Source organism: Nicotiana tabacum, chromosome 1 (assembly GCF_000715075.1).
Source record: "Nicotiana tabacum cultivar K326 chromosome 1, ASM71507v2, whole genome shotgun sequence".
In the NCBI taxonomy this organism is placed as follows: Eukaryota; Viridiplantae; Streptophyta; class Magnoliopsida; order Solanales; family Solanaceae; genus Nicotiana; species Nicotiana tabacum.
This window is the reverse complement of record NC_134080.1, coordinates 166,233,697-166,248,263: the sequence shown is the minus strand read 5'-3', so window position 1 is coordinate 166,248,263 and position 14,567 is coordinate 166,233,697. Positions and strand designations below refer to the sequence as shown.

Sequence of the window (14,567 nt, the reverse complement as noted above, 5' to 3'; positions counted from 1 at the left end):
CTCTTAGAAGCACAACTACTAAGCTGAAACGATAGAATATTCTTCCATAAGGCGACGACAATAGCTCAAACAACCATGGCGGGAGAAACATCCCGCACCATATTTGTAGTACCATTACAATTACTCACTTGCCGATTTATGGCCAGCGCTTCGTGTCGCATAAGATTGAATTGAAAGGAAATGAAGGCATAAGCCTAAAAGGGAATCAAATTGCACGATGAGGAAATCAAGAAGGGAAGTGCTCCTAACAGCCTTGTAGCCTCTCGAAGATAAGTACAGACGCCTCTGTACCGATCCGCGAGACTCTATTAGACTTGCTCATGACTCGTGAGAACTAAGGGAACCTAGTGCTCTAATACCATGTTGTCACGACCCAAAATCCACTAAGGGTCGTGATAGCGCCGGACACCATTGTCAGGCAAGCCAACACCAAATAATTAGAAATTTCTCGTTTTTAGATATTTATGAAATCATTTCTTTTATACATTTAGACAATAAATAATAAATTCCACTGAATAAATAATGGTGCCTTTAACAATTTTAAAATACTAAATAATCCCATAGACATCCCAGAACCCGGTGTCACAAGTGCATGAGCTATTTCTAGGAAATCAAACGAAGTACAATAACTGTCTGGAATATAGATTTGGATAGAAGGCAAATACTATACACTGAAAGAGACTATGCCAGTTGTGGGTCGCCTCGAGAGATGCAACTCATCGAAGTCTTTGTATCATCCATGTTGCCACGCCCATTAGGCCATTAGAGGTACATGTACCTGTGCAACAAAAATACACATCAAGTGTAGTATGAGTACCAAAAACGACATGTAGTCAGTAAGTATCCCGTCTAATCTTGAAGAAGTAGAGAGGAGAGGTCGACTTTAACACTTACTAGTGGTCCAATAAAGATACACCATTAAAATAATAAATCAAGAAGTTTTATAAACATGATTGTAACTCAATAGAATGAAGCAATTAAATAATTCTTTTCTTTATAGGAAATTCCCAAACTCCTTTTTATTATTTATACATTTATCTTAGGCCACGGAGAACAAATATCAACATTTATAATTTCTAAGGCAAATATTACAAGCATGCGCAAACCGAGGTCGTACGATCCGATCTAATAATATTTAAACTGTGCACTGCTAGAGGGTCGAATGACACGAACCATAGATGCATCTATTTAATCTACCGAGGCGTTCGGCCCGTTCCACAATAGATAAATACATTCAAACAATCAAATCAAGAATTCATCAAGGAGCAATTATTCAGGAAAAGGGAAGTTTCTCTTTTAAAAGTCAAGAAATGATGTCTAGCCTTTTAGAAATTTATTTATACATTCAATATGTGTTTAGGCATTTTTAAATTGACAACAGGTTGCAAATATTACAAGTAAAGCCTGCTTTTGGGCCCTAGACTATCCGGACTTAAGCATGATAGTAGCTACGCAAGGACTCTCATCACCTCGTGCGTACGTAACCCCTACAATTAGGAGCACATAACCAATTAACTCACCTATGGAGACAATTCCCTCTTACAAGGTTAGAAAGGAGACTCACCTCGCTCTGATGTTCCATAATCGGCATTCCACACCCTTCTGAAGACTCAAATCGGTGCACAATGCTCCACAACTAGTCAATAATTATGCACATCCATTAATATTTGTTCAATTACTCATAATAATTTAATTTATAACAATTCCTAACGCCGATCGAAAAGTTGACAAAATCGCCCTTGGGCCCAAATGCCCGGATTCCGAAATTTTTGGGAGATAAAGTTTACCCACAACCTCACGAACTCAAATATATAATTTACTCTCAATTACATGTCCAAAATCGTGGTCAAAATCCAAGAATATAAATTTTCTAGGTTTTTCTCAAACTCCCAAATTTTTACCAATTTTCATGCTAAAATCTATACAAAATCAATGTATTTAACTCAAAACTAACATAACCCACTTACCTCATGCTTGATGGTGAAAATGGCACTCCCAAGTTGCTCCAAATTGGCTCTAATGGAGGAAAAATGGTGAAAATGATCCAAACCCTCGCTTTTAAAAGAACACACTGTCTAGCTCGCTTCTCGCACCTGCGGTCCACCTGTCGCTTCTGCGGCTCCGCACCTGCGAAAATTTCCATTGCAGGTGCGGTCTTAGCTAACTCGCCCAAGACCGCTTTTGCGGAGCCAGGACCGTTTCTGCGGTCTCGCTTTTACGGAAGTTGCGTCGCACCTGCGCCCCCAGCCAAGCCCAGCCATTTCTGCTTCTGCAGCTCCACACCTGCGGCCAAAACCTCGCAGGTGCAGTTACACCAGATACCAGTTGCTTCAATTCTTCTTCAAATTCCAAATTTGATCCGTTAACCATCCGAAATCCACCTGAGGCCTCCGGGACCCCAACCAATTATACTAACCAGTCCCAAAATATAATGTGGTCCTGCTCGAGGCCTAATATCACATCAAACAACGTCGAAATCACGAATCACACTCCAGTTCGAGCTTAATGAACTTTAGAATTTTAAACTTCTACTTTCGATGTCTAAACCTATCAAATCACGTACGATTGACCTCAAATTTTGCACACAAGTCATATTTGACACTACAGACCTACCCCAACTTCCGGAATCGGAAGCCGACCCTGATATCAAAAAGTCCACTTCCAGTCAAACTTCTCAAAACCTTCAAATTTTCTATCTTTAGCCAAATGACTCCAAAATGACCTACGGACCTCCGATTTCACTTCTAATTGTGCTCCCAATACCAGAATCACCATACAGAGCTATTCCAGACTCGGAATCCTAAACAGACATCGATAGCATTAAAATGAACTTCAACCCAAATTTATGAAATTCTTCTAAAAATGCTAACTTCTACAATAGGCGCCGAAACGCTCCCAGGTCACCCAGAACCCGATCCGGGCATTCGTCCAAGTCCGAAATCATCATATGAACCTGTTGGAACCTTCAAATTCCGATTCTGAGGTTGTTTACTCAAAAAATCCAATCTTAGTAAATTCTTTCAACTTAAAGCTTTCGCAGTGAGAACTCTCTTTCCAAATCAACTCCGAACTTCCATGAATTTAATTCCGACCATGTGTACAAGTCATAATACCTGAAGTGAAGTTGCTCATAGCCTCAAACTGCCGAACAACGCGCCAGAGCTCAAAATGACCGGTCGGGTTATTACATTTTTTCTTCCTCAAATCATAAGTAAGTGATTCTTAACTCATTTATTTCAATCTTTTACTTCTTTTCACAAGATTTTATCCTAGAATCTAGGGTTTTCATGGTGGAATTGAGGATTTTTGGGTAGAACTTAGGAATTTCGAAATTTAGGAATTTAGACCTCAAATTGAGGTTGGATTCCAAAACCAATTGTATATCCGGGCTCGGGGTGAATGAGTAATCAGGTTTTGGTCCGAATTTTGGGTTTTGACCAAGCGAGCCCGGGGTCGGTTTTTGAATTTTTGGGGAAAATATTGGAAAACCTATAATTATGTATTGGAATTAATTTCTTTAGCGTTAATTGATATTGTTAAGTTAATTATGAATAGATACGAGTGGATTGGAGGTGGAATCGAGAGGTAAAACGGTAATTGAGCTTTAAACTGCCCGTTGGATTGAGGTAAGTGTTTGGTCTAACCTTAACTTGAGGGATTAAGGATCCCCGACTTAATTGATATGTGAAAGTCCATGTATGTGGCGTATATGTGAGGTGACAAGTACCTATACGCCGCCAAATTATCTGTTTAGCATGTTCCCTTCCCCGTTCCTAGTATATTGTTTCCTGTTTTAACTGCTACTTGCTTATTGATGCGTCCATGTCTAATTGCTTCTTGTTAAATGTTGATTTCTCTATTGAAGGTATTAGTTGCCCGTAGTTTCATCATATTACATTGTTGGTTTAAGTTGGCTTATTGATACTTCAAGGTACACTTTGGTTGGTCTCGCTGTGTAGTATTAACTGATGAAGTTTCTGAATTGTATAAATTTTCCATTGTTTTGGTTTGAGGTATAAATGTTGTGGAGGGTTTTGACCTAAATTATGAAATACTTGTTCTTATGTTGTGATTGGTAATGATATGGTGGGATCGGGTTGTACGCCGCAATAGGAGGAATAAGGGTGAATTGTTAATGATATGGTGGGATCGGGTTGCGCGCCGCAACAAGGAGTAATAAGGGTGGACATGTGGGATCGGGTTGCACCGCCGCAATATGAGGAATAATGGTGCTATATTGAGGAGTAATAAGGGTGGACTGGTGGGATCGGGTTGCACGCCGCAACAAGGAGTGATAAGGGTGAATGTTCATATTGTTACTTGTTATATGGTGGGATCGGGATGCGCACCGCATTATTTTGTTATTTATGTATTCTTTCTCTGTTGGGATTTCATTCCGTGGTATTGTAACTCTCTTAAGGATTGATTATACTAAGTACTGGCAAATTATTTGGATTTTGTATTTATTTGCTGCAAGTTACTGTTCCATTTCGTTATGTATTACCTTTTTGCTTTATTATAAACTGTTGCAGGTCATATTGTTTAAGCCCCGCCTTAACCTCGTCACTACTTCGTTGAGGTTAGGCTCGACACTTACTAGTACATGGGGTCTGTTGTATTGATATTGCACTCTGTACTTTCTGTGTAGATTTTGGAGCTGGTTGTGACTGATCGAGAGATCAGGTGCAGGCACTCGTCAGGAGACCCAAGGTAATCCTGCAGGCGTCCGCAGGCCCTGGCGTCCCCTTCCTATGCTCTACTTTTCTATTTTATTTTCTTTCGAGACAGATGTACTTTTCTTTCAGACTAGTATTTGTAATAATTCGTAGAACGTTCGTGGATTGTGACACCAGTTTCTGGGTGGTAATAGTTTTGGAGTTGTTAATAGCGTATAGAGAATCAGTTAATCATGTACTTCCACTTTTATTTATGTTTGAATTAGCTTTTGTTAATCTTAACTATGCAAATGTAAAGGAAAAATGTGATTATAACTCTAACGTTGGCTTGCCTAGCGAGTGCGATGTTAGGCGCCATCACGGTCCCGACGGTGAAAAATCCGAATTGTGACACATATTGGCTTCAATTCCAAACGAAAAACCAAAACACCAATTGATAGCATATTATACATTAAAAAAATGAGACCATAATAGTAAGTCTCTTAAAACCTTGCACAAGACAAAAAAGTTTTCAAATTTTAGTCCTATTCTTCATCTTGACACATCTTGCATTCAGCAATCAACCACTGGATTGTTGATGTTGAAGATGCTAGCCATTTTTTATTCCTATTCCAAGAAAAGGAAGAATAATTGAAGACGGAAAAGTAAAACCTGCAAAAGAAGGGAGAATGATGCTTACTTTGAATTTCAGAGACAACAGATCCAAAAAAGAAAATGCATTGGCATCCAGAAAATAGAGAACATATTCATTAGAAGTTGAACTCCTTTGATTCCGTATGAAAAGCTACAACTATTACAACCACATAATAACAAATATTAAAACAATCATAAAATCCCCAACTTAGAATCCTAGGTTACAATCATAAAATTCACCCATTAATAGAATTAGCTTTCCATCTAAACTTATAAAATAATGAAAAGAAAATTTCTATTCGACTATTGCTTCTCCGACATATAGATTTCAGCACAACTCAGTACCTGAAGATGAAAGACTGAGAAATAGAAATTGAAGAAGAAGACGATGAGTAGGCAAAGCTTTTGAGGAGAGAAAGAAAGATGAAGCAAATGCAAAGAGATTGTCTTGGAGAGTAAATGCGGTGGCTATATGATTGAGAGACACGTTTAAAGTCTAATATAATCTAGAATAACCTAAAAGCTACACATAGTATTTGCATAGCTAGAAAAAGGCCACGTATAAAAATCATGTGCAATGACTTAAGTGCCCTCAAACTTTGTTAAAATGATCCCAAGCACACATGTTTAAACTCTTTCTCTTCTATGATATAGAAAAAATAGAAATTATAGATAGAAATAATACATGGATTAAGTGCTGAAATGACAAATTTAGCCCGAATCGTTTCACCCATAAAGGCTTTCCTTTCGCTCAAACTGTTTGGAGAGCAAGAGTTGGAGATGCTGAATCGCCGATGCTGCTCACTCACTACTGGGCTCTTCCTCTTCTCAATCAATTAGAGACAATACTACTGGGCTCTTCCTCTTCCTCTTCTCAATCAATAAACTGAAATATATTTCTCTCGATCCAGCGCCTACATGTTGTTCTCTCCTCCTTGAGGTTAGAAGTTTTTGAAACCCTAAACTTTTCTTTTCTTCTTTTTTCTCCTTTTGTTTTTTCCTCTTGTGAATCTGGCGAGAGGCGAATTTCTTGGTGAATTTTCTCAATATTTTCAAGTAAATTTGAAGTTTGATTACACCCAAATCTGATGCGGGGTTTGTTTTGTTTGTCCAAAAAAAAAATCCAATAAAAGAGGATTCTTGGATATATGCTCAGTTTAATAATATAAAGCTTTCGGTGGTTTTTGTGTAGCTACTTTGTAAAGTCTGTATGTTGTATTTTTTTGTTACCTCGTAGAATATCCACAAATGTACATATATGTGGATGTTGTGGCCTTAAAGGAGGCTATTTTTGTATATCAAATGTACATGGAAATTTTTGACGTTAGTGTTTTTATAAAGTAGCCAACTCAAATGCACATGAAGGTCAAAGCTTAACTAATGTATTTAGCTACTTGCAGAGAAATTGATGTTTTTAATGTACTTGTCTTCAAATTCTAGAAAATAATCTTGGTATGGTTGGTGGAAATATTTATTTGATTTATGGTTAAACAGAAATGAGAAATCCTGAGGATTCTAACTTCCTTTCACTTGCTTCTGCCCATATTTCCTCCAATTGTAGCCATCTTCTGCTTTCTGTTCTGTGATGGTTGAGTGTAATGTACTGGAGCTGGATTACTCTGCATGTTCTCATGGGAGAAGCTCTGAATTGGAGCCACTTCTGTTTTCACCCTAGTAATTTTCATTTTGCTGGTTGGCATGTTGTTGCCTTGTCATTAAGTCTTCCTGTTTTATCCAATTAATTTATCACAAACCAATTTTAGAGATTTACAATGGAAAGGAAACTTGAAAGAAAAGAAAACAAAACAATTTATGGTTGTTGATGTAAGGCTTTAGTCATCTATGTTTTATTGCAAATTTCAATCTTGCTTCCATGTCATGACCCGCAAAATGCACAAAATATAGTTTCATCGGAAAAACTATCTTTCCAGCAAAGAGATAGACATAATATGGATTCTAGCTAAGAGATATACTTGGATGGTTCAACAATTAGCTGTTATTTAATCTGATAAGCTGACACTTTTTAAAGTTTCATAAAAGAAACAGCTAAATACTAGTCATGTTATACATATTTTACAGAAGATAATAAAAACAATTACCCTCAATTCCTAGCAACTTGGTGTCTGCTATATGAATTTTCACTAATCATGTCGCTCCTTTTAAGCTCATCTCACACCAATATTGTACATAAATAATGTGAACTCGAAAATTCCCAACAACTAAATATGATAGGAGAAGCCCCCCCAAAAAAAAGAAATATACTGATGAGTTTATTGGAGCAGAAGACTGAAACATTGATGATGAAGTAGAAGTCATACTTTGGAAAGAGAAATAAAAAATACTTGAGTTATCCTCCTTTGAATTCAAATTACCAGAACTCCCTGTAGTTGGAGATGGGAGAGTCTGCTGAAAACAATTCAAAATTAATAAAAAGGAAATTCTTGGTCAGACAAGTTACAAAAATTGAGAAAAATTAGTAGTACTTCAACAAAAATGTTAATCATTTTAAAAAAAAAGAAGCAGCAAAGAACTTGCATTGGAATTGCTAAACAGAATTGTTGAGTCCCATGCGCCGATGGACTTAAAGGAGGAGGATAAGCAGGATAAGAAGAAGGAGAAGTTGGTGATGAAGATGAAACCATTGGCAAAGAAGAAGGTGGAAATGACTTGAATTTTGGAATCTCATCTTTGTTTTGTTGATTCATTCTTTAATCAATGAACCCCCAATTCAATGAATTCTTTTCTTGATTCATTGAACTGTTGTTACTCCTCATGTTGTTATTATCATTATCAGAAAGTAGGTCACTGAAAGAAGAAGAAGCCATGAATTGGGAGGATAAAAAGGAATAGTTGTTGGTAAAAGAATTCATAAAAGTGTTCATATTTCCACATGAAGAATCCAAATAATTTTTGCAAGAAAACAAAAATAGGATAAGAAAGAATTCAAGCTTTTTGAAAGGTTATTGGATTCTAGTTTGAAAAAAATTTAAGAGGAAAAAAATGATAAGTGCTTAGATTTTTTAAACAAAAAACGTTGTGTTTGTTTGTGCATAAATTCTTAGATCTTATGTGGATGTTGTGGCCTTAATAGTGTACTAGTCCTATCTAAATTGTTGCATCATATGGCTTTGAAGTGTACGTTGCATCTTATGGCTTTGATTGCAACTGTGTTACTCGGACACTTCAAAAATGTTGTTGGGTATGTGTCAGATCCTCCAAATTTAGTGCACTTTTGGAGGATTCGACACGGATGCGACAACACTTTTAGAGAGTCCGAGCAACATAGGATTACAATGCTTTTACGTGCCAACTATATACCTTGCCTTGCCTCATGTTTTAAGAATAAATTAGAACAAGTTGAACTAAAGAAGTTACTAGAGCATGTAAACACCAAACATAAGGAGTGAAAATATGCCTTCAACTTGACATCAGTTCAACTATAGGACGAGGAAATGAAAGTAAGTAACACGTAAAGTTCCAGTTTATATTGTTGCGTAAATAAAAATGCAGAAAAAATAAGCCAAGGGTATAACTGTTAACAATTATTTTATTTTAAAGTTTATATAATGTATATTAATTTTAATACAACAAAATCAAACATCCAAAGAAATAATTTTTGCATAATTAATTCTGTATAACTTGTCCCTGCATAACTAATCATTATTAATATCTACATAACTCTAACTAGCAACCAAACGACCCCTTAGTTAATATGTGCAATCAAGTCATCACCAAAACTTATTTGGTTTGAGAGTCTCCTAATTATGATAGAAATAGCACGCACTAGTCACTTTTTGTCATGTCTTTGAAAAGTAGCTTTGTGTTGGAGTTTCAATATCATAAGGACTGAAACGTGACTATTTGTGAATTTATTCTTTACTATATGGAGTTTCAGTCTCGATTGGATATCCACTTTTTTTTTGGTAGTATTACTATATGGTATTCGATACTTCTGACCCAACTAATTCACCATCAAAGTGAGAGCAACTTCCTGCTAGAAATTTCTGAGTAAAAATGAGAGGATTTCTCATATCCATCCCACGATATTGTGGTATTCACCCCTATATTCATTTAACCAAATGGCGGGAAATGAGAAAATAAAAAAAACCCGAATCTCAATCTTGGCCCCCCCACCCCACACCCCCAGCTATAAAACCCTTACTCTTCCCTTCCCTCTATTTCTTCACTTTCTCCTTAAAATCCTAAATACAAAAGCAGAACTAATGCAATTCCAAATATCCATCGAGATCGGCAAAAAGGTGCATGATTTCACTATTTCCCCAACCCCCGTTTTCTCAGTATGTAAATCTTGAATTTTACTGAATTTATTTCTAATTTTCCATCACAGAAATGTCCACTTATGCAGAAGATTTCTCTCAATTTGGTATTTCAGTAGAGGTAAATCCCATCCATTTCTACACTTAATTCAAAATTTTCACAATTTTGGGTTTATTTTTGTGTGTATATTACTGTATACAGGAAAAAGACAAACTTGTAGCAGAGGTGATTCGTTATGTATTATTCAAAAGTGAACAAAATTCAGGGTGTCCTATAAAGAGGGAGGATTTAACACAATTGATTACTGGCAAGAATTACCGTCAAAGAAATTTACCTGCTTTTGTTATTAATGAAGCAAAATTGAAGCTTTCCTCCATTTTTGGCTTTGAAATGAGGGAACTTCAGCGCTCTCGTTCGTCTACTCAAAATGCTCGCTCCTCTCAGCAAGGTCTTGTTTTAATTATTGCTCTTAATACTCCAATTATAAATATGAGAACTTTTCTCTTTTGGGTCGTTTTATTTGAGGAACCAGGAGGGGTTCAAGATGCCTCTGAATTTACTGACCATTTTAGTTAGTGGGTTCGAAAATTTAATATTTGTGCATATTTTGTAAATATTTTAATATATATAAAAGTAGTGATACTTTCTTATTTGCCATTTTGCTTCTTCAATGTTTTAGCTGTATTCAGTAATTAAAACTCCAAATTATGTGCCCCAAACTTTGGTCTAGTTGTAAAAGTGCAACACGTGATGTATGGGTTAGGTGCAAGTCAAGGGTTTGAACTCCATTACATACTAAAGTGAAAAACCTAATATTTAAGTAGAGAAGGGTCGAGGAGCTGTCCGGGAATTTCTCGGTTATCAAAAGAAACTCCGCATATGTGAATCTTAGTGTAGCATAGGCCTTTAAAGGGGCGATATGCCATTTTTTCCGTCAATTAGCTAGAGTGTCGTCTAAATTCGCTTTCTGCAATATTTAAGAAAAAGGGCCTTTGTCAAATATTCTTGTTGTTTATCTTAGCCTCGGGCCTTAGATTCTGGTTACTGTTATTGCATGTCATTCATCTTTTGGTTTTTATGCTTCTGTTACTATTACGGTTTCTGCTGGAGTTACTAATGAATTCTTTTTTCTTGTTTTTTATTTTATTTTCGTCTTTCTGAGCCGAGGGTCTATCGGAAACAGCCTCTCTGCCCCTATCGGGGCAGGAGTAAAGTCTACGTACACATTACCCTCCCCAGACCCCACTATGTGGGATTTTACTGGGTAGTTGTTGTTGTTGTTGCCCTTTGTCAAATATATTCAGTAAAGTAAATTGGTAGAATTTTCCGTAGATTTTGATCTTTTTAATTTTTACTTTTAGAATAGAGAGAGAACATAAATTAAGGATACCACTCAGAAATTTTATCAATCCCTAAGCTTCCACCAGATGTCATAGCACATGCATTCAGTCTTCCCGAAGAAGGCAAAGAGCCTCTTCTTGATGTGCAAAACATAGCCGGTTTCAAGCCGGATAAGGAAGAACGGGTTGCAGTAGGTCAATGATCAACACTAGCATCCATTTTAGTGTGAAATGAGGGTCGGAAAATAGCAGAATAGATCCAGAGAATTCATATAGCCAATGCCAACTAGTTTAGGATTAAGCTGTAGTTGATTTTACTGAGTAGTTCAAAACTTGCATTATTCCCATATGGTGTTACATATTCTTTAGGTCGTCGATTTAGCTTCTTTATTATCAAAAAGATGACTTCTGTAGGCATACCATTGAAAACTCCTGTTGCATTCTGTCTGAATATCTCTTAGATTCATAGTAGGAAGTGTGTATATTTGCTCCTTATATTAAGTTATAATCTTCAAGAACAAACTGCAGTTGCAACTTTCATTGTATAAGGACTATATTAGTAGTGTTAGATATTCGGGGTGCAAAATGGAATTCATCTGATCAAGCTGCAAACTTCTTATAGTGTTTGTTAAGCTCATTGGAATCATAGGCTGCATATTTTGTTATTTAATTGTGTATTTCCAATACGACTTCTTCATGGACAGTGGCAGCTGATGCGAAGTCGTATATCCTCATAAGTCAGCTACCCAAAGAAGTATACGAGGCATGTGTGCAGGATGAAAATAAATCACATGTCACTGGTCTTACTTTTGTGGTTATTAGCATTGTTCATCTTGCTGGAGGCAAAATTACTGAAGGTATGTTTGCATTTCGAGTTGTATTTGAACATATTTAACTATTCCTATTTTCTCTGTGTCCGTTACTTGCTAATTTCTGATGAGAAATTAAACTTAAAATTGCTGCCATGAATGTGTTAAAGAAAATCTTTGGCATCAGTTGAGAAGGCTGGGATTGTCTGAAACTGATGAAAGCCATCCTGTTCTTGGAAACCTCAAACTGGCATTGGAAGCACTTGTTCAACAAAGGTTAGAACTGACAAACCAGAGGAGTCCATGTCCATGACTCTCAGTTCTGCTTTCTGGTGTTAACTTTTTGTTTTTGCACATTCAGATATTTGCACAAAGAGAAGGTGAATGGTCCTGAAGGTAATACAATATTTTATGAACTTGCTGAGAGGGCACTAGACGGGCCAATTAATGATGGAATGAAAGAGTATATATCAAAGGTATAATTCAGACTTTTGGCATGTCTTATATTTTTACTATTCTATTATTGCTTGAATGGCGCTATGTCCATGTTGTGCAAGGGTAAGAGGTAACAGAGTTGCATATAACTTAGAGTCTATGTTGTTTATTGCTTCTTTTTCACTATTCATGAGCCGAGGGTCTATCGGAAACCGCTTGTCTACCTTCGGGTTAAGGTCTACATACACACTACCTACCCCAAACCCCACTTGTGGGATTTCACTAGGTATGTTGTTGTTGTATTATTGCTTGAATGACGCTATGTCCATGTTGTGCAAAGGTATGAGTTTAAGAGAGCTGCATAAACCTTGATGGCCAAATACATATGCAGCCCCTTAAAGTTGTCACTAAATTCCATTTAGACACTTGAACTGGGGTGTGCACCTATTAGACACTTCAATTTCAGCAAATGTGTATCTATTAACCACCTTTTTGACACTCCCAGAAAAAATAAAGAGTGTGACGTACAAACGCATCTGATGTGGCAGGTTAACGAATGAGCGAATGACACGTGTAAAATCAGTTACAAGAAAAAGGAAAAGCTCCCTGACAAAATTCTTTTCTCCTTCACCCTTTCTTATCGTCTTCTTCTTTCGTCTTCCATCTATCTTATTCTTTTCTACTTTTCCTTTCTTCATTCTTTTCTGCCTTTTTGTTTCCCTTTTTTTTTTTTTTTTTTTTTTTTTTGTTTCTCTTCTATTTTCATCTTTTTTCTTCGGTTAAAACTCATTTTCACCATTAACAAACCTAGAGAAATGGAAGAGTTTGTTAAGTGAAAATGGTGAAGAAATACTTTGTTAGTAAGTATAAAGAAAGAAGGAAATATCATGTTTTTAGTAGATTTCTTTTCTGTTAGCTTCGTCCTCGCCATTATTCTCATCGTCTTTGATAACAATACTGCATTCTTCGTAACAGAAGCTTCAGTTGAATTTGTGTCCATTTAGATATGCAGAAACTTTTAAGTAGAGAACCTGGTGGATCACTAACAACAACAAGACAGAATCATCAGTTATTGGAGCAGGTGGTTTATTAGGTTTTGAGTATTTACCGGGAGCCACAAACCACAAGTTATGAAGAAAAATAATTAAAATGAGCCATGTAAATTTCGGAATTGAAGACATGTTTATTTAAAGTGCTTCCATAGCTGCTTCTTGGTCTCTGTTGTGGAGAGGAGAGAGGAAAACTAGAAGAAAGACTAAAAATGAAAAAGGAATATAAAAAAAGTAGTAATAGAACTGTATTAGCCATTTTCAAGGCATTAACGCGCTGAAAACGAGTGGGACATACGCACTCCACCACATCAGCAGATTGTGTCTAATAGACACGGTTTGACTCGAGTTCAAGTGTTTAACAGGTACAACTCTTAGTTTAGGTGCATGAAAAATCTGGGCAAGTTTAAGGGGCTGCATATGTATTCAGCCGACCTTGATCATGAAGTTTCAATCATTTTGTTAGTAAACTTTTGCTGCGTCCTTATGGTTCCTGAATAGTTATTTGAGTAGATCTGTGCGAGAAATATATCGTATTGCTAAGGTATCACATCTCCTTGCATCAACATGAATATATGCCTGTTGTCTAGGACTTTGGTGCCCCCCTTATCGGTGAGTTGTGGTGATAACGGTAGCTACACACCGTAGAAAGTGTTTCTAATTTCACATTTATAATTGATGCTCTTTGCAATTTGATAAACTAGCCATTTGGTCAATTCCAAAAATTCAGATGGACTAACAATTGATCCTTGAAATTCCCTATTGCAGATTGTGAACAAAGACATTGCCTCTGTGGATTGCTGACTGGGATTCTTCACAAGTGTTTTTGGCCATAATTCATAACTGTATGAGATTAGTCTTTGAAGCTGTTAATTTGGTAATGATGTTTTAGATTAATCTGAGGGGTACCGTTTTCGTTCTTGGTCGACTTTTGTGAAGGACACCCCATTAGTGTATTTAGGCAGCTGTGTTTATGTTACTGTCCTACTAATTAGTATCTGTTTAGAAGTATTAATACAGCCCCTCTTCCAGCTAAAGTTTTGAATTGGTATTTTTTTGGATATTAGTATATCATGCATCCATCTAAAACATATCTTTTGACAGTGTTGTCAAAGGCTCACTTAAGGCACAATTACGCCCTGAAGTTAGGTGCAAAATTGGTTGAGCACTTAACTTCGCTTGGTTGGTGCTCAAGTGCAGTCACCAAGGCGCTAAGGCACTCATTATGAAATAGCGTTGGCCTGCACAATTTTTCACTTAATTGTAATTTTTTTAGTTCATCTGTCCATAAAATTGTTATTTATGCTTATAATGACTATTCTTGAGTTTCATTTTCTAAACGTTTCT

At 36.6% G+C, this 14,567-nt stretch overlaps 1 protein-coding gene and 1 long non-coding RNA gene across 5 annotated transcripts; one reads left to right on the top strand and one right to left on the bottom strand.

Annotated features, from left to right (window-relative positions):
* Window positions 1-5,092: 5,092 nt before the first annotated feature.
* Window positions 5,093-5,786, bottom strand: LOC107810377 (uncharacterized). Its single transcript, XR_001653631.2, has 2 exons — window positions 5,655-5,786; window positions 5,093-5,327 (listed from the first exon to the last, which is right to left on the bottom strand). It is a non-coding gene; the product is annotated as an uncharacterized LOC107810377 (long non-coding RNA).
* A 168-nt stretch (window positions 5,787-5,954) lies between these two features.
* On the top strand, window positions 5,955-14,257 carry LOC107810378 (uncharacterized). 4 transcript variants are annotated; one of them, XM_016635153.2, is made up of 7 exons: window positions 5,955-6,249; window positions 9,658-9,707; window positions 9,789-10,035; window positions 11,632-11,784; window positions 11,907-12,012; window positions 12,098-12,212; window positions 13,989-14,257. In XM_016635153.2, the coding sequence occupies exons 2-7, from the start codon at window positions 9,660-9,662 to the stop codon at window positions 14,022-14,024; spliced, it is 705 nt and encodes a 234-aa protein (XP_016490639.1). In that variant the 5' UTR covers window positions 5,955-6,249; window positions 9,658-9,659; the 3' UTR covers window positions 14,025-14,257. The 4 variants fall into 4 exon arrangements, with proteins under 4 accessions (XP_016490639.1, XP_016490641.1, XP_075110494.1 ...); XM_016635155.2 differs by having other exon boundaries at window positions 6,030-6,249; window positions 11,638-11,784; XM_075254393.1 differs by lacking the exon at window positions 5,955-6,249 and adding an exon at window positions 6,871-9,568 and having other exon boundaries at window positions 11,638-11,784.
* The last annotated feature ends 310 nt before the right edge of the window (window positions 14,258-14,567 follow it).